General features: G+C 40.7%; 1 protein-coding gene and 1 long non-coding RNA gene across 2 annotated transcripts in view; both read right to left on the bottom strand.

Annotated features, from left to right (window-relative positions):
- Positions 1-2041: 2041 nt before the first annotated feature.
- Positions 2042-12395, bottom strand: KCNJ2 (potassium inwardly rectifying channel subfamily J member 2). The gene is made up of 2 exons (XM_049772788.1): positions 12060-12395; positions 2042-7158 (listed from the first exon to the last, which is right to left on the bottom strand). Exon 2 carries the CDS (start codon positions 6940-6942, stop codon positions 5659-5661), a length of 1284 nt encoding a protein of 427 aa, XP_049628745.1. The 5' UTR covers positions 6943-7158; positions 12060-12395; the 3' UTR covers positions 2042-5658.
- LOC126008255 (uncharacterized) overlaps positions 2042-20075 on the bottom strand; it is a 505884-nt gene continuing 487850 nt past the window's right edge. Inside the window, exon 2 of the long non-coding RNA XR_007495599.1 lies at positions 2042-5015. This is a non-coding gene — a long non-coding RNA (uncharacterized LOC126008255). The remainder of the gene's footprint in view (positions 5016-20075) is intronic.

Here is a 20075-nt window from a genome sequence, read left to right as displayed (position 1 = left end):
GCAAGTATTATTTAGAGGACTGCTTCTTCAGAAGGCTTGTTCTACTGTCACTAACAACAAAGTCTAAGACTTTGAAATTTTATTTTTGCCTTCCTGCATTTCTTCATTTTTCTTCCTCCCTCCCTCCCCCCTTTCTCCCTTCCTTCCTCCCTCCCTTCCTTCCTCTCTTCCTTCCTTCCTTCTTCCCTCCCTTCCTTCCTCTCTTCCTTCCTTCCTTCTTCCCTCCCTTCCTTCCTCTCTTCCTTCCTTCCTTCTTCCCTCCCTCCCTTCCTTCCTTCCTTTATTTCTTTTTCTTTCTTTCCTTCTTTCTTTTTGTTTAATTTTATTAAATAGGGGTATGTGCATATGTAGTATTCAACTCATGCTTGGAATCATTATGATCTTTTTTGTTGGGACCCAGCATCAAGAGGATCCTATTTCCCCTTTGGCTACCTCACATAGAAAGGAAGCAGAAGTGTCAGATGTGGTATGGTAGCTGCAGTTTGGTTAGTAAGAGAGCTTTGTGGGTTTTTTTGTTGTTGTTGTTGTTGTTGTATTTTTTCCTGCAGACAGCCCTAAGCAACTTCTAGTTAACTGAAATTAATCTTCAGTTTGAAATTTACCCAAATCCCACAACCAATAATTACATTTGTAATTAGTCTACTCTGGGACCCCCCCCTCCCCAAGAACTATAGGAGGAACTGGGGAGTAACAGAATGTAAAGGAATTGGGAATTAATGTAACCTATGCAGAGGAAGTGAATGTGTTTTCATCATCCAAGTATGACAAAGGAGGGGCCAGAAAGTCTTTAGATTCAGTGATATAACTTTGTCCAAGGATGGTTCCTCAAGGAAGGCAGGATGAAAGAAAGCCTAGGTTTGTTTATCTCTACTTCCTCCTGTCTTCACTGGGGATAATAGCCATCTCTATGAGATGGCTGTTTAAATTATATAATTCTTTCAAAGAATTAAGGGTCATGATAGAAACTTAGCAAGTCACGTCTCAGTATTTGTGAAATAAACCATGAAAAGGATTGGCCTCCGGTTTTGAATGCAGATTTTCTCAGTATTCCCAAATGTGAAAATGCCTTAAGGTCTTCCAAATTTGCTAGAGGAAATGGCATTTACTCTGAGACCATATGTCCAGAACAATACACAGTGAGAAAGATTCAGTGTGATTCGACTTGAATGTAAATTATTACCTTGGGACTCCTTAGCCTTAAAATTCAGCCTCATGATCGAAGAGATAATATAGCAGGTAGGATGTTTGTTTTGCATGCATTCAAATCCTAGCATCACATGTTACCATGTGATTTCAATCCCTAGCATCCCATGTTACCTGAAGCCTCACCACAAATGATCTCTAAACTCAGAGTCAGAAGTAAGTTCTGAGCAATGCCATTGTGTGTCCCCTCAGTACCCTAAAATAATAAAAATAAAATAGAGCCTCAGTTTCTTATAGGCCAGATGAATCCAGCAATTAAAAATTTAAGTATTATTAAAATACAATCATGCCACTTATTTTCAAATTAGTTCTTGCTTTTTCCTTACAAGGGCAATTGAGGACTTGAAGCTGTTATATGGCTGAGACAAAGACTATTCTTTCTGCAAAACCAAAAATATTTAGGCTCTGAACCTTTACAAAACACAATTGTCAACCCCTGGTCTTTAATAGGAGAACAATGTCTTGGTTTGGTTGGGGGCAATGAGAAACGATAATATAGAAGTCTAGACTGAATGAGAACTTATTAATATTAAACAGAGTTGAAATCTAAACCTTACATTATTTTCCATGAGTTTTGCCTGCTGGGTTGTTCATGGTCTTTGCTCTGCTCTCTCTACGTAGTTAGGCCATTTTGTCTCAAAACAAAATATGAGCTTGACTTCCTCTAACTTGGATTAAACTAATCTGCTACCCCAATTACACCTGTCTGTTGAGGCTATTTCTATGGCTCTATTCATCCAAACTCTCAAGGTTTTATGCCTATTGTTTGGGAACATTTGCTTTATATTTCAGCAATTCGACAAGAAGCATACAGAAAGTCCAAAGAGCCTGGCACCAATTTGGTTTGAATTTTTAATTTTTATTTAGAAATAATAAAATAAGACATAATATATAAAAATATGTACAATCCATGGTTTGTGCAGTACAATAGGAAGACTTTAGATACAAAAAAGACAGCAAATGGGAAAATAATAACTAGCATGATTGTCAAAGGCCAGAATCGTTCAACTCTCCAGAATCCAGAGCTGAACCCCAGTATCCCTAGAAAAGAGATTGTAGTTGGGAATGAGGAGGTGACTATACAACACTTGTTTATTTGTTTGTTTTTATCTCACCTTCCTAATATTAAACACAGAGTGAAAAAGAACTCACTCTACTTTTCCAAACAAATATTTTGTCTTTATGGTGTGACATAATAAAATAAGGACTGATATTATTATTTGTATGGGTAACAAGATTTGGGGGTTGGAGTTCATCAAAAAAACAGCAAGGTTTAGAGTAGAAGTTTCTTGGGAAGAAGGAAGTTCAAGGGGAAGAAAAATGCCTTACTAGAATTTTGAAAAATAATAATAAAACAAACTTTTGTCCAGAATTTGGAAATGACTACAGTGCTAGCTAGGATGACATCCTTTAAATGTCAGATTCAAGTATACACTAAGAGGGATAGAAAACTATTCCTTTCTCTATAATCAAAATAGAATTCACTTTGTCTACCTTTAAAAAAAATAGCATAACCAGGAATATATAATCTCCTCCCCAAAATATACTGCCCATCCAGATATGGGCAAAACTTCTTTAGCAGGATAATTCCTAAGTAAATTCAATGGGAATTTTGCTTGCAATAGAGAAGCAACACATATTAGGAATAAACCCCAGGTTATTTATGGTGAGTCTCTTCAATCCGTGTTCTAATGACTTGTGTACTAATGTAAGGAGACCCAGTCAGTAAGGACAAACGTATTTAAGGTAAAATGCAGCAAAATCTTGTGCATTACCTATGTCTTGGCTCTTGACAAAAAAATTGCCATTTAAAGCTCCTAATTGTTAAAATACTAATAGCTAGAAAAAAGCTTTCAAATGAACAGTCCATGCTGAAATAAATAACAAGAACACAGCAATACAAGCCTTAGGAGGCTGATAAGTAGGTGCTAAAACCATGCTAACCGGTAGCATATAGGTACTAGCTCTTAGAAATTGCTGTACTGAAATGATACTTTCTATGGCAATTTTTTTTCCCTTGACAGAGTTCTATTTACATTTGGCTTTAAATATGAAAATATTTGATAAACTTTATAAAATGTACACTTTAAAAACATAGCTTCTGCAAAATTTTCTTGAAAAAAAAAAAAGAAAAAACAAACCTGTGCACCAGAAATTTTATTTTATTTTTCTCTTTTTCAGCAAGAATTTTAAAGATTTCCCTTCCAACATTCCCCCTTGATCCACCCCCTTTGAAATATTTGAATTCATTTTGGGTGGCAGCTCGGTGCATTGAGGGGAAATCCTCTCCGAGCTCATGCTCACCCCTCTTCCCGCACTGGATCTTCATTTAATTGACATATCACTGAATACTCTTTGGTTTGATTATTTTCCTTTGCAAAATGACAAAATAGCAGCAGCTGAAACCCTCACCAGCCCTCTCACTGCCCATGGCTTAAACATCGCCTCTTATGTAAATTCACTCATCCAACTCCAGCCCCATTTCTCCACATCTCGAAGCAACTTCCTAAACCTGCCATCAAATTTGGATTTCAAATTATCCCAAGACTTTGCAGGCTGAGAACAGCAAAATCGATACTCTAATTTGCAGGCACCATGCACCTTCCAATCCGGCTGGTTAAGAACCAGAGATCTTCATACACATTCAATGACAAAATACAGGATTCTAGAACAAGTTGTTTTTTAATGGCATACTGGGATATAATACCATCAGAGTTGATTTTGAGATTCCAATTCAAAAGAAAAGTCAGTAACCCCAGAGTTCACAAACAGGGATCCAAAAAGCAGTTCTGTTATTGAGTTAGAATGGAACATGTCCCCTAAAGAAAAAAGGTTTCTAGCTAGTTGGGCAGCCATGCAGAGGAGAAGTTTCTGGAAATGGGTACTTCGTAACCTGCAATCCAGAAGTTATAGAGACCAGCTAAGACCACACCATGAATTTGCTGACACATAACAGTCCTCATTGTAGGTCCTATGGCTGTTCCCTGTGATTAGGTCATTTCTAGATCACCCCAGTTGAGCCAACTACTTGAATTGTTTCCATTTTATCCTCAACTGTGGAAAAAAAAAATGTCCCCCTGAAAACTTGAGCTGATGGGCCACATCAAAGTAGAGCACTTACATCTGCCCCTATAATTTTTCACTTTTGTGTGTGTAGTCCTCTTGCATAAAACCAAGTCTCACTTTAGAGAAACCAATCCAGACATGTAACCCAGACCTGGGTGCAGACATGGATTGGTCTCTTTGACAAAATCAAGCAGGAAATGTCCCAACAATCAGCGTCACAGATTCATCCTCAAGAATCTGCACCTTTTTGTATGTATTATGTTACATAGCTCAGTTTTAATGTTGGAATGTGTCATAAAAGGGAAACCCCAGAAAATTCTAAGAGCACATCATTCCCTCTATTTTTGTGTGTTAGCCTGGCCACCCTCGCATAGCAAAAAAAGATGGGGTGTGTGTGTCTGCAAATTTCACTTCCTATAATACAAAAGTTACATGGAAGAGCTGCATTTGCAAAACACTCTGCTACTAACTCTGTGTGTACTATCTGGTTTCTGAGTAAGGTACAAAAGGAAGGAACAGTTCCAGATCTTGCCAAGGTTCGGTTATTTAGGCAGTGGTGGGGACTTCTTTCCCTTTTCATTCCTTTTTTAACAAGCTTCACTGTGCAAAAATGTGCATTATCTTTGGTATTTATTTTAGGTAGTCTAGTTTAAAATTTGAGATAACCCATTGATACTATGTAGGGAGTTAAAAAAAATAACCTAGAGGCTACCATTTGGCTAGCGTTACATAATGCCCTTATGTAACTAGAGAAAGTGTGTGAGAGAGAGAGACAGAGAAAGAGAGAGAGAGAGAAATCAATTCTAGCAAACAAATTACTGGCCTCAAAAAATCAGGCTCTCGTTTTTTGGCAACTAATAGCCAAAATACTTGCCACTTTGAAGCGCATCACATGAGCATTCAACAAAGTTCAACACTGACTTTTAAATTACAAGAAAGAAAAACTACACTGCGACAAAAATACAATTTGTGTTCATGTAGTTAGCAGCTTTTCAAAAAAATTAAGGCAGAGTCTTGCCTTTGTTATGCCATTAAAAACATTCTTGTTCCCTAAAGAGAAGCATTCTGGATAAATCAAATACTCCACCAAGGCTTGCCTGCAAGTTCAAGTTTTGTAAAAACACAAAACAAACACATACACCCCATAACTTATTCTACAATCTCCCTGGACCCTGGGGTCCTAGGGAGGCTTGTGCTGGGCTTTCCACTCATCTTCGAGCTTACAGTCTTTCTTTGCAACCTTTGTGCCTGCCTCAGTCCCTGTGGTCATGCGTCTTGACCCACCTCTTCACCAGTACCGTCGTAGTTGTAGTCGTCGGAATAACTATTCTGGGCCGTTGACCAACAGACTGTGTTGAAAGCAAATATTCCAGAGAAGGAATCAGTCAGTCATATCTCGGACTCTCGTCTCAACGGCCGGGGTTCTAGGGGTACACTTGCCTGGTTGTGTAGATCTAAGTCAGGGGGTGAGTCTGTACTGGTACTTTCTGGAACTCCATTTTCACTGTCATCTTCCTCTTTGCTGGTGAGGGCCACTTCATTTTCATAGCAAAATGAATTAGCATTGGAGAGGATATATTTCTTCTCTGCTAAGTCTCTGGCACTACAAAGGGGTGTGTTGGGGACCTCGTAAGTCTTGTGGAACCGGGAATAGTCTACTTTGTAGTAATGTTTCTCTTCAAAGAGTACTGGCTCATAGCGGTGGCCCCAAAGGATTTCGTTGGCCAAGTATGAGCTGCGGCATTGTGTGGTCATGGCGGTGGCCTCCACCATGCCTTCCAAGATGACCACAATTTCAAAGTCTGCATTATCGATGTCCTGTTTACTCAAATCATACAACGGGCTGTCTTCATCTATTTCGTGCACTATGGTGATTGGGGACACCAGGAAGATGCGGTCAATTCCACTGTCAAACCCAACATTGATGTCAATTTGGTCCAAGGGGATGTACTCCCCTTCAGAAGTGATTCGGGACTTGAGCAGCTGTGCCCGGACGTGAGCTTCCACCAAGTGGCTCTTGCGGAGGTTGCCCACCCGCCACATTAAACACAGCTTGCCATCCCGCATGGCAATGACTGCGTTGTGACTGAAGACAAGAGTCTCATTTCTCTTCTTGGGCTTGGCCATCTTGGCCATGACAGCGCCAATGATGAAGGCGTCTATGATGCAGCCCACAATGGACTGGAACACCACCATGAAGACGGCAATGGGACACTCATCCGTCACACATCGGAAGCCATAGCCAATGGTGGTTTGGGTCTCAATGGAGAAGAGGAAGGCCGCTGTGAAACTATTGACCTCGGACACACAAGCTTTGCTCTCCTTGGGTGCATCCAGATCCCCGTGGAGCAGAGCAATTAACCAAAACACGCAGCCAAAAAACAGCCATGAGAGCACAAACGCCAGGCAGAAGATAACCAGCATCCACCGCCAACGGATGTCCACGCAGGTTGTGAAGATGTCTGCAAGGTACCGTTGTCCCTTCTCCCCCACGTTGATGAACTGCACATTGCAGTGGCCATCTTTCTTTACGAAGCGGCTCCTGCACTGTTGGCGAGTGTGGACTTTGCTCTTCCCATTCCCAAAGCCATTGGCGACTGCCATGGTGGCCAACTTCAAGCCGTCTTCTTCAGAAGAGACGATGCTATAGCGGTTGGTCCGCACGCTGCCCATCGCTTCTGCGGAGGACGCCAGTGTTTCTGCTTTGGAAAACAGTCTGAGTTTTTGCAAAACCCTTTGGAGAAACAGTTTTGAATGTTCGGTGAGGACACACACGAGCAAAAAATAAAATGAAGAGGGTTTCTCTCTCAGGCGTGATGTGCTACCAAGGTCTGTCAGTGGACATGCAGAGTTACCTTAGTAACTCAGCTGACATCCAGAAAACATGTCCTGTAAGAAAAGAAAGGTCATTCATTACAAATAAAGTCACTCGTCACAGGTTCCAGTCTCAGGTCTCAACACAGAGTTAGATATCAACCTATGTTGAATCACAAGGCAATTCATTCGTAGTACTCTAAAAATTGCATATTTAAAATTTAAAAAAGCATTAAAATGAAAGAATTGTACATTTTGGACAGTCCCTTTATTGAAATTTCTGTTTTCTTTCAAGATTCGCCCTCCCAGCATTCTAGAATATTCTATTTAATGGATCAACCTCTGTCCTCTGGTTCTCTCCTCTCACTTTTTTCTACACTGGCTAGAGCCCCATAGTTCTTAAGCAGAAAAAAAAATGTGATTAGTCTTTTGGTCACCAAGCTTTGGGAACTCGAGAACATTTCATAGGAATGCAGGAGATTCTGACTAATTCAGCTGCAGGTACCTATGGGAAATTATAAGAGCTCCTTGTGACCAGGTTGACATTGAACAGCGCATGTTATTCTGCTTCCATGACAAAACTGTACAAACCCCTCTCTCTATCTTCCCAAATAGAGGGCCATTCTGCCATTTCTAGAAACTGCAGGGATTGGTTCAGCCCTGCACACACAGGCTTAAAGCACTCCTCAGAGAGAGCCTATAACATCCTGTTAGTGCAAGAGCTTCTGACATGAAGATGCAGGTTTGCTCCAGGGGATAGAGAATGATTCTGTTGCCTAGTGATGAGAGATCTGAAATCCTCTGGAGATGAGATTGCCATGGGTTATGACAGGCTAGGAAGTCAGCGCCTTGGTGTCCAAGGACTAAGTCTTTAGCGAATTGAGATAAGGTAGGCAATGATTTTATAGAGGCTCAATTCTGTGTTTTCCCAAATAGAGACATGTTTGTAGGACTAGATTGTGAATGCCAACTAACTTACTTTCACTTTGAGGCCACTGTTGGCCTTAGTTTCCCACGGAGAAAATTCTCACCTTCTTTTTAGAGTCTCCACTGGCCCTATTTGGCCCTGAGCCAAAGCTAGGTATCTACTTGAACTTCTCAGCTTTGCGCCAAGAAACCCTTTTGGTTTTGCCCTTGAATATCTGACAAAAAAAAAAAAAACTCAGAAGATATCTAAGGTGTTTTCATGACCAAATCTAAAAGAACAATGTGAATAGGGCACAAAACAAGACACAGCAAAGTGATTGTGGACTTTGCAGACAGCCTCGTCTATCTATCTCCTGTCTTGTCATGACGTAAAATAGACAGAATGATTAGAAAGTTTGGTAATGCCAGATAGGAAGATGACTAGATTCAATCTCTCTCCCTTCACACCATAAGAAGAGGAGGCAGTTAACAGAATCAATGTCAGTCTAAACAAGGACAGACAAAGGAAATCAAGCCATTGATCTTGCTTTTTGAGCTGCCCCATGCAGCGCAAGCAAGGTGCACTGTCTTTGAAAATGCCTGGCTCCAGTCTTTTCATTACTTTCTCTTGATTGAAGTTATTATGCAAGATTGTGCCCTAACACATTTTTGCTGAGATTAGTCATCTATGAAAATTGCAATGTGTGTTACATTTTGGCAGCTTTTGACACCTAAATGATGCCCAATTTAAAAGTGCCTTTGAATGACTTGAGGAAAAAGAAGTTACTGCGCCTTCCCAGTCTTTCACCTGCTTCAATGTTTTGTCTGCTTCCCTATGAAGTTTGCACTTGGACAAAAGAAACAAGACTTTTATTCCTTGGGGTTCTAACTTCTGGCCAGGGTAAATAATTTTTCTTCACAGTGATTTCAGCTTGCTTGGCTCATGTCAAATTACTAAACATTTCTACTCGAACATAGAAATCCTCAAAATATCTCAAATGCAGATGTCTTCCAGTCGAGAGATAAAGAAGAACCTTAATTAAATTGTTTCTATCCAGGTGCTAGCTTATTAACTGAATCTTATAAGTTAACAAGAAGAATTCCCTTTTCATGATTCAAACCAGTTCTTCTATCAAAGTTAGCGGGAGGGCCCAGGAGTAGACAGTTTCAAATTTCTTCCGATTTACTTCTGCACTCTTTCCAGATTAAAGCATAACAAACCATATGAAATCTAAAGACTGAATTACGACTTTCAAAAATCTTGACCCCAGGACATTAGTTTGAATTCCACAAAATACACAATACCAATGCCCTATGAATAGCTTTCCACATTTAGAACCTTAAAAAGAGCCTGTATTGAGCGACTATTATTGTCTTATTTCCATTGCTAATGACAGAATTTGTTCCATATGCAGAGCATCATTTAGAAATTTTACCATTTCTGCCTGGAAAGGGAAAAATGGTTCTTTGGTAAAATGGAAACTTTTGTCACTTCAAATAGATAGGCTGTAGAGCAGATTTGTATGTGTGTGTCTTCAGACATTTTGAGAGCTGAAAACATAGCAAACATCTAGAACCTGCCAAAGTGTGAGAAGGCACTTAATAACCTTCTCATTTTCCTATTAAAAAGGACGCTTCTATGAAGCTACCTCTATGCCTAAGTGGTTCCAGACAAGAACAAAACATCTTTGCCCGCATTTCTCTCACTGAAAATTGCCAATTCATGAGCATCCCAGGAACATTTTCTCTAGAAATGATTTTCATGCAACTTTTTGTGTGCATATCTTCAGACTATTTTTTAAAGAAATATTTGAGTGAAAGTTGCTCAGATTTAACTCTTGCTGTGTGCAATTGAACAGGGGGAATGAGAGCAATGATACACGTAATACGGACAGTCAAAACATGTAAGGACCCAAGATAAATTGAATTGAAACAAATAATCATTTTGCCCAGGCTCTCACCAAGGATGTAAATATGTATTTCTGGGAAATTGAGAGGCCACATGTGGTGCTGTTCATGTTAAGACTATTTATAGGATGAGCCAAATTTAAGCCTAAGCAGTGGGAAAAAAAAATAGTTCTGAGTTCCTATCATAGGTAGATGTGAAGGGACAGAGAGCAGTGGGTAAGCTGCAAGGTCAAGTGATAACATGGTACAAAATGAGAGGGACTCACAATCTTTGTCCCCTCCATATTTACAATCTAGCTATTTTTTTTAAATCAGTGGAAGACATAAATGAGATTAAAATTTGTTCTAGAAGTTGATCAGCATGTGCAGCCTCTGACCCAGCCTAGGAAATAAGAGTCAAAGAAAGCAGACTGGGGTGAAGATCAGGTCTGCTAATGAGTGTTTGGAGCTGCTATTCCCCAGCTGACGCCATATAGACCTGCCTCAGTGTGCTGTGGACACGTGTTGCCATGTGAGCATAACTGCTAGCAAAGCAACCTCTTAGGAGCTCAGTAAACACTGTGAGGGGGAGGGGAACCCAGCCAGGGGACATGGGTTCCCCTAACATTTCTTCTACTCCAGCTGGCAGAGAGCTGGAGCCCTCCACACCTGCATTTGCTATCAAATCTCCCTACCTGGAACACAAGCATGCCAACACCCTCACCCGGTATGCTGTTGAGGGAAAGAGGTGGCCAACCTTCAATGCTTTAAAAGAACACTATAGAGATTTTTTCCCCCATTTGGAGAATCTGAAGGAAGAAGACGGTACGCTCTTAAAATAAATAAGTAAATACGTAAATAAATAAAAACTCACAGAGCAGACATTTCTATGGAACGTAATGATAACAATACTACTACTAATAAAAGCAAATGCCACCCTAAAAGAAATGGAGATGTTGTTAGCCAAGCGAAATGACCTTGACCCTAATTCTCACCCCTCCCACATCCTTGAAGTAACACCTTATTCCTGAGCTTTGTCATTTGGCCGAAAATAAATAAATAAAAATAAATAAATAAATAAAACACTGAGGAAAGGGGAACTGGGAAGGGGGAAAGGAAGCAGGGAAAGGCTAACAAGTGGAACACTGGCAATATACACAACATAGAAAACAAGAAAACAGGACTTCGTGGAAGGAAATCTGCCAATTCTATTCTTGACGATGAAGGTGAAAAGAAAGCCAATTGAAAGGCAATGCACATTCTTGGCATACCCCCAAGCAGGTATTTTCAAATGTTATTTATTTCCGAACAGGTCTATTTATCCCGATTTATGAACCCCCTAGGATTCACTGCCACCTCTTATGTCATTGCTACTGTGAAGTTTACGCAGACGGTGAAACTGCCCATTCCTCTTTATTTTTCTCTCTTTCTCTCTAATAGTCACGGAGTCTATATTATGATGCAATCATTTTGAAGAATCAAGTCGTCCCCCTTTTACTTCCTAAAGCCACACGGACGCCTATGGAGGCATTAATACTGTTATTCTAAGAAGAACAAGTTGCTTAGGGCAGAGAGACAGGATGGCAAGTTTCTGCGATCTTGAGGCTGAATTCCAACTCGGGCTCCGCTTCTCTGCCCACGCCAAGCAACTCTGAGAAGCTCTCGGGGTTCGCAACTCAAAGCTACCTCGGAAGCAATGACAAAGAAACTGGGGGTCCGGGGTGGGGGGGACTCCCAGAAAGAATCCCAAGATTTAAGACCAATATAGGCGCACTCCCCAATCCCCTTCTCTCTAACCCAATCTCCCCTTGCCCTCCAAACTCAGTATCTCGCTCCAGCTGGTGCATTGCAAGTTATGAACACAAACAGATGCTGCAGAGAAATCTGTTTCTATTGCTCAACTGTTCCAAGCATGTCTCAGTATTTTTAGCTCTGGGGATGTTCTGGTTGCGCACACCACACTCTATAGGTATGATCTGGGGTGGGGGGGCTCTCTGGAGCTTGAGGGAGCGCTCCAACAAGCTTGACCAAACAAACTGGGCACCCCGAGAAGCAGCAGGGGGGGACCAGAGCCCCAAATTGCATCGCCAAAACTCAACAAGCAATCAGAGCGGAGACAAGACGGGGGAGGAAAAATAAATAAATAAATAAAATAAAATAAGAAACCACAGACCAGCCCTTACCTGTTGCTGGCACAGGAGCATAGGGGACATGAAGTTGGAAGTAAGGGATGGCTCCAGAGACACTTAAGATCCAGTCGTTTGTCCCCAAACCAGGGAGCTTTAAGGTGAACCCCAGAATTCCCAAGACCCAGCTTGCAGAAGCCGGGAGAAAAAGGCTTGCGCGCGGGCCAGGGCTCCAGTGCGCTCTGCAATAGCTTGGGCTCTTTTGAGGCGGTCCAGGAGCTCCTAGGCGCGCGGACTCCGCCCCCTGGCCGCGGAGAACCAATCGCAACGCAGCTGTCCGCGCGGCCGGCCAATCGCAGAGCTGCTCAGCTCGAAGGGGCGGTACCGCGGAGGGGGCGGGGTGGGTGGCCTGGAGGATGCTACACCCGAGACCCGCCGCGCTGCTTCTGCTGCTGCTGTTGCTGCTGCTGCTGCGGGCGGCCGAAAAGAACCTGCCTCGGCCCTCCCAGCCCAGCCCGGGAGGTCGGCCCCGGGGCTGCTGGGGAGAAGGAAGTTGCACCCCAGCTGGGACCGCAGCAGGTGGGAAGGGCTGCCTGCGGGCCGGGCTTGTGCGGCTGCCTAAATTGCAGCCTAAACGTGGGCAAAGCTTGCACCCCTTTCCAGGGCTCTGCTGCGTTGCATGCTCGGTGCAGAGGTTGCCAGCTGTCAGAGCGCGTGCATTTCAGCTGGCATTGCAGCCCCGATCGCTCTGCCCTTAGTTTATTCCACCCCCGAGAGCTTGCACCCACTTTTTCCCCCACACCCCAACACCTCCTCCAGGCTCCTAGCTAGATATCTGAAGTGCACCCCAGGAGTCCACTCCCCAGCCGAGCGCGCAAAGCCTGCAAGCGCCCCCCCCCCAAAAAAAAGTGTGTCCCGCTGCCTCCAGGCCTCTCCCCTTCCCCCGGTGGGGATGAGGGTGTCCGAGAAGGACTTTATGCAGCGCCTCGAGTTCTCCGAAGAGTTTTCTGGTACCATCGCCCTCCCTCTCGGGCTCCACCACCGCGCTGCTGCCAGCTCTAAAAGCAGAACAGTTAGGTAGGCATGAATTTTCTGCCACTGCCTGCAACTCCCACAGCCTCTCGGCTCTGCCCTCCGCTGGCACCAACGCTCCCCAGGCAGTGCTCCCTCCCTCCCTCCCAGGAGCCAGGCCTCCAGAGCAAGCAGCGCCTTGAACAATCCAGTCCCGAAGTGCAATGAGAGCCAGCTCTCCAGGCTGGAACCAATTCGTGTGTGCTTTGCGTGTGTGTGTGTGTGTGTGTGTGTGTGTGTGTGTGTGTGTGTGTGTGTGTATGCGCGCGCGCATATGTTTTGGAAACTGTGTGTCTGAGTTCTTGGGGTGTCCTTAGAAAGCATGCATGCAGATTAAAGAACACTGTTATAAAAGAAAAAGTGAGTTTTTTTGGCTTTATTTCTTCAAACACGGCTTGGCTGCGGTTCGTGCATTTATTTATTTATTTATTTATTATCTTTTAAAGGTCTCCTGGAGTTGTCCAAACTAGGTTCGCTTCTGGGGGGCGTAGGTGGTGCCAAGGAGGATTTGCGTGTGCGTGTGCAAGGAAGTTGGAACCCAGAGTTGATTGAAAAGGGCCGGCTGGGGTACCCAAATTCTGACCTCATTTCCCTCGTCTGGCCCCTAGGAGGTGCTGGTGAAATACGCTTTGGTTCTGCAGAAGCTAACTTGAGTCTGCGTTAGTGAATTGGAAAATGCGCCTCTATTCTGGCACTGAGGGGAGATCCCGAAATTTGAACGGGTGTGGAATCGGCTGATTCTGGGTTGTGACAATGCAGTGTTGTCCCATCCCAGGGGGAGAGATGAGACAGTTCTCCAAGTCCTGTTAGCCACTCTCTTGCCTTTGAAAGCCCTGACTGACCTAGGGAAGATGCCTCCCACTCAAGAGGTCTTCCCTTAAGGTTGATTAAGTTATGCATTATTTATAAACCGTTCCAATTCACGCTGGAAGATAGATGTGCAGGAATCCAGGCTGTAGCCCTTAAGCTGAAAGAAAGTGAGCAAAGTCGCTGCTTCTGTATTTCTAAAGACCCAGTCAGTCCACCCAGTCCAAAAAAAAAAAAAAAAAAAAAAAGCTTCTTGCTGTAAATTCAACAAGAAAATTTGTTCCTTGTTGAATTTCTTCTAAGAAGTAGTTAGACCGGGGGAATTTCAATTAATCCCTTAAACATATTAATCCTCAAAAGAAGAGGAAGTCCGTGATTCAAATGTTTCTTCTTGTTATGATGATTTAATAATTTATGCATCAGCTGAGACTTTCTCCAGCCTGGCAAATTCAAAGAACACACTTTTATTGTCAGGTAATGAACTGCCTTTCCAATCAGTCATCCAGAACTGGAGGGGGTGGGGGTCATTTTTCTGAAACATAGATCGAAATTGTTGTACTTTAATATTTTAATACCCTAAGTAAAGCAATTTACGCCCAAGGCCCAGATAATTTCAGGATTAGAAAATTCTTTAAAGAAACAAGCACAAGGTTTTAAGAAGATGGGAGGTTGTATAAAATAATTGTAGGTTGTTTGCATTTAATGATTGGAGGGACAAATATCTCTATCCTAGGCTTCGCCATCTACCTCACTCTTACCCATCCTCAACCCCACCAAAGACTACAGAAGTTCAGTTCTCAAACTGGAAAGAGAAAAATGATATTACAAAGCAGCTTCCCACTCTAAATAGCATTTTCATCTTAATCAAAAGACAAACTAGGACACAGAAGGGGTTAAATTTCATAAATAACCAGGAATAATATAACTGCACAATTGCTTCATGGCTTCATCTTTGAAAGGAAAAAAGCAAAAAAGAAACTATAAATGTACATTTCAATCAATAAGTCGCTTTTTTTCCCATATCCCTATTAGGGAAATTCTAGTACCCTAAAGGCCTTAAAGAAATCTGCTCATTTAGAGCGGTGCATGACAGATTTCTCTAGTCAGAACCTATCTTTTTTGGCTCTGTTCATCCTTATTTAGCAAAAATCCTCTTTACTTTTGGATACCAATGCAGCTGGGTGTTGGGATCCATCTGTGGATTAAATTTTTCCAAGGAAATGACAGTTATGCACTTACTGATTCCCTCCACAGCAACCACCTATCAACAGAGAGCCCAATCTTAGTCACTCCTGAGATCTGCAGGCACAGTATGAATGGTTATGGGATACGGAAAATGATTGTTCCACTAGGAGCACAAATCTTTGCTTTGCACTTGAAGAGCTTCAGTATTCGGCAGATTGTCAGACTTCTGTTCACCGAATATGAAGCTTCATTTTACATTGATAACTGAGGGAAAGCTCTTATCATTTACTGCAATGTAGATATCCAGAATGATTTCCTCATCTTCACAGTCAGACTTCGTAGTGTGAGATGAGTAAAGGCCAGAGAGATTGGAAATGTAAACAGAATTTGCAATCTTCAGCTAGGAAGAAAAGTCATCTCTAGTGGTATGTGAAAGCTCTGAACGTAATCTTATCTATCAGAAAACAGTGCTGGTAACTGCACTTACCTTGGTGGGAAGTTTTCATTTTTCTAAAGCCACTGAGTCCTTGAGCTCTAGGTGAGATGTGGCACAGCAGTCCTGAGAGATTTGGGAAGTGCCTTTCCTTTCCTCTAATGAATTCACAGTCTCTGAGGAGACAGACCAGGCACAAATCAAAGCCGGGGAGCAAGTGACACTGGGTGGCAGTCAATGATTTAGGGCTCAAGTGGGTTTGAAAATTGAGATGTATAGATGCAGAGATGCAAATATTCTGGACCATTGCTAAGGAGGAGAGTGAAAGGTAGTAGAATGTTTAGGAGAGATGTCAGAATAGTAGTTATGGCCTATTAGCCTGGTGTAATTGAGCTCAGAATATTGAGAACCTTTTGGCAAACAAGAAAGATTGCCTTCTCTTTCCCTTTACCTCCTAACATGCTTGTTAGGCTCTCACAGATCTGCCTGTGCACATGTAACTGGCTGCATAAATCAGAAGCTCCTTCTAAGATTGGTATGTTCTAGCTGCTTCACGGCCCTGCCTACACAGACATTTCTTTCCTCTAAAGAAAAGGAATTGATTCTACATGCATTATTTGCTTTTTCTCACCACCGTGAACCCTTGTGACCATGATCGTGCTTTTATGCTTGGAAACGGTGTATTTATGACCTGCTGGTTTTCTTAAGTGAAACTGTTTTCAGTAAAAAATTTTGTTCTCTGCTAGAGTATATGCATCCTTAAGCCTAATCCTTTCTGTAGCTTTTCAGTCCATATTTTAAGTATAGTATATTTCTCTCTGCTTGTCCTGTTGCCAATACTCTTTTTTTTTCCCTCCTAATATTAGTTTTCACCTTTTGGATTTTTCAAGACTTACAGCTTTTTTTTTTTCCCCTCTCAATCTTTCGATCCTTATTGCCTTGCTTCTGGCCAACTGCAGAAGTCAGACTCTCAATAAATGTCAGCTGAATGATGAAGCAAAAGGAAGTAAAGTATTTTTTTCATAATTTGACTTGAGAATAATGATTCAGTAGCATTATAATCATAAACTCTTTCACTCTTACCTGCCACCGAGTATGCCTACACTGAACTGTCTTTCATATGAAATGAGCCTAGAATACACGTGTTTCAACCTTTTCTTGTTTTCCCTTCTCCATCAGTAACAACACTACGTATCATTTTTGTTCTTGCCCTGTGCTTTAAATTTGTGAGGCCATCACCATACCGAGTGCATTTTTTGTTATCTTAACTCTGCAGTGAACTGAGTTGTTATGTAACTAAGGTCTAAACTCTAAAGCATATATCTAAAGGAGAAATGAACTAACAGACTAAAAGCTAGTGCATTTGTTGGAATACTTGAAGCAGTGGATAAATCTGAAGTAATCTTCTTTTGACCAGTTTCTTTTAGGGTTAAATAATGCTTTGAAATAGGAATGCCTGGCAAAGATTTCAGCTTCTCCAATCAGTTAAGTTCTTTTACTAATTTATTTATTTGTTTATTTATTTATTTATTTTTGCTGTGTTAGGAATAGTTCAAAACATGATAAACCTCTGATTAAGTGAGGCACCTGGGTGTTTTTCAAAATGCATATTTTATGTGTTTATGCATAACACATCATGCTAAATAATGTACACCACTTTACCGAGCAATTATCTGAGTGCTTCTTGTGTCCATTAATGCAAGTTGCATGAAGTAAATTAAAACCAACAACAATAAATGAGATGATTCCTAAAGACCTTTCACATTTCTAAAGCAGCCAAGTGAATATCTAGTAAATTATTATTTTTCCATCTCTATTTATTTGAAGACTTCATTTGTGTATGAGGCAGTGAAGCCCCGAAAATATATATTTTTTCTTGGAGCCATACCCAACATGACTATAGTTTATAGCCCAGTGATTCTGATGATCTTTTCTTTCAGGTGCTATGGCATGCTAACTCTTTCTTAGGATAGTACCCAAAAGCCTCATTCATTCTTCTCCAATACAGAAGGCAGGTAATCCTTTTGTGTCAGGTAATCCTTTAGCATTCTCCAGATCAAATAGCAATAATAAAAAATAAAAGAAAAATAAAAGAAAACTTCAGACAACTCACATTGTTCATTACTGGAAATGTTTGTGGGATATGCCACAGGCTAAAAAGAAACATGTAGAGTGATGTCAAAAATAGTGTCATAATATTCTTCAAAGAAAGGATTTATACGAAGTTGAAAGTATGAGTTTTAGGAATTAGGGCACACATTTTGTTTTATTTTATGTGGGAGAGCCTCCCAGCTAAACCCAGGGTATAGACTGGAATGCTTTTCAGACAACTAGGACTTATGGTATATTGGGATCCACAATAGGGTGCTGCTTCCCCATAGTGCCAGGAATAAACATCACCATCCCTACTATGCTTGGGTGGGGACACTTTTATTTTATTTGTTTGTTTGTTAAATTTTGGGTCACATCTGGTGGTGCTCATGGTTTATTTCTGGCTCTGTGCTTAGAAATCCTTCCTGTCAGACTCAGGGGACTATATGGGATGCCAGGAATCGAACTTGGGTTCGTCCTGGGTTGGCCGCATGCAAAGCAAGCCTTCTACTGCTGTGCTATCACTCCAGCCTCAATGGGGACACTTTTAGAGCTACCTCTAAGTGATGCTCTGGGGACCACATGGCAGTGGGCATTGAACCTAGGTCTGGCACATGTAAGGCAAGCTCCAGAAACCATACACCATCTTTTCTCTGTTGTGTATGTGTGTTTAAGTAAATGAGTATTTTTATATAAAAAACATTGAAGCAATACACATCCACTGTGGAAAGATGTGCAACCTAAACATTAAGTACCAAGAAGGAAATAGGAAAATGCATAAAATAAGATGAATTCATATTTCTACCATTATAAACACTTTGATATATTCTCCTTTATCCTACTTTCTGTTTCTATTTTAACATTATCTCCTTGTTACTGTTTTAAGATCAACTATTTGTATTTTTGATACAAGCATGAAAAATTTGTATTAAAAAGGTATTATACAAATAAATATGTTTCAAATGATCTATTTTATATTGTATACACAAAACATGTATGTCCAAAACATATATGGACAATGCTTCATTTACTGATTGCTTCACCTTACATGTTTATGTTCATATTTGTTTTGTATTCTTTGTTGAGTATATTAACTGTCGCTGTAGGTCTTCAGCTTCCTGTCTTAGCATTTTCTTAGTTTGCTCTGTGTAGAGAACTACTAACTCCAAAGTTAGGATGACTCAAAAAGCTTGTTTTATAAATAATGATGATTTATATATAAATACATTTATATATTAAATATAACAAATATAGAATAACTATAATATGTGTATATATAACATATGTATATATGATGTATGATATATTACATGCATTTAAAATATATAAACTATATAATATTTATAATTTATATAATATATAACATTTTATATATAAATAAAAATGTCTTTAAGCACCATGGTTATAGAAATATACAAAGTTGGGCTTTAGTCATAGAAGGTTTATCAATCTTCACCAGTGCAACTTTCTTGCCCCTGATGTCCACCATTTCCCTTCCTCTGCCTACCCCTTGCATGTCTCAGGGACAGGCAGTCTGCTTCTCTCTCTTTCCTTTCTAACATTGTGGTTTTCACTATTGTTAATGAGGGGGTGCCATGCATAACATTTTATCCCATTTTAGCATCCAGTTCTTGTCCAGAGTTATCGATTCCAACTATTATTGCCATGGTAGTTGTCAATGCAGTTAATGCTCTAACTTTACTCACTGTTTTTTTGTGGTGAGCTTCATATCATGGGGTGGTCCTCCTGGCTCTCATCTTTCTTGTCCCTGGCTATTATTATCATACTGATTGTTACTTTTATTATATCCCACAGAAATAAGTGAGCGAGACTATCCTCCCTCTGACTCATTTTATTCAGCATAATTGTCTCCATATCCATCCATGTATAGGCAAGTTTCATGACTTTGTTTTTCCTAATGGCTGCATAGTATTCCATTGTGTAGATGTACCACAGTTTCTTTAGCCACTGTTCTGTTTTCGGGGACCTGGTTTGTCAAAACACTTTTTGAAATCACAATTCTTTCTAGCCTATCCAAAGCATTAAATTTCTTGGATGTTCTAAATGCTGCAATCTTGACAATGCTGCTAGCACTTCCAAATTCTCAGAATACAGTTGAGCTTTCAGGTGAGCCTAATGTATTTGCAACACACTATAATTAGCTGTCAATTTTTCATAAATTACTCATAAACATAGGCAGATGTGTATTGATATTATTTTATTATATATAAACCTATACACCTTAAACAATGCTATTTAAGTGACTACTTCTAATATTAATGATGAAAGTGCTTTGAATAAGTAACATACACTTGATGGATAAAATATTAAAAACACTTTTATACAGTCTTTTTAAACATTATCAAATAATTGATTGCTGTGACTACTTACTTACATCATAAAGGAACAAATAATGATTTGAATGAGTTGAGGAATATATTGAAGCAATAGTTTAGGAATAGAATATACCTGTATAAGAATAGATA

The sequence above is a fragment of the Suncus etruscus genome, chromosome 1, assembly GCF_024139225.1.
Source record: "Suncus etruscus isolate mSunEtr1 chromosome 1, mSunEtr1.pri.cur, whole genome shotgun sequence".
In the NCBI taxonomy this organism is placed as follows: Eukaryota; Metazoa; Chordata; class Mammalia; order Eulipotyphla; family Soricidae; genus Suncus; species Suncus etruscus.
This window is presented reverse-complemented; position numbering and strand designations above follow the sequence as displayed.

Coding starts and splice junctions, on each gene's coding strand:
- KCNJ2 (XM_049772788.1), bottom strand. CDS start 6,942: ATGGGCAGCGTGCGGACCAACCGCTATAGCATCGTCTCTTCTGAAGAA.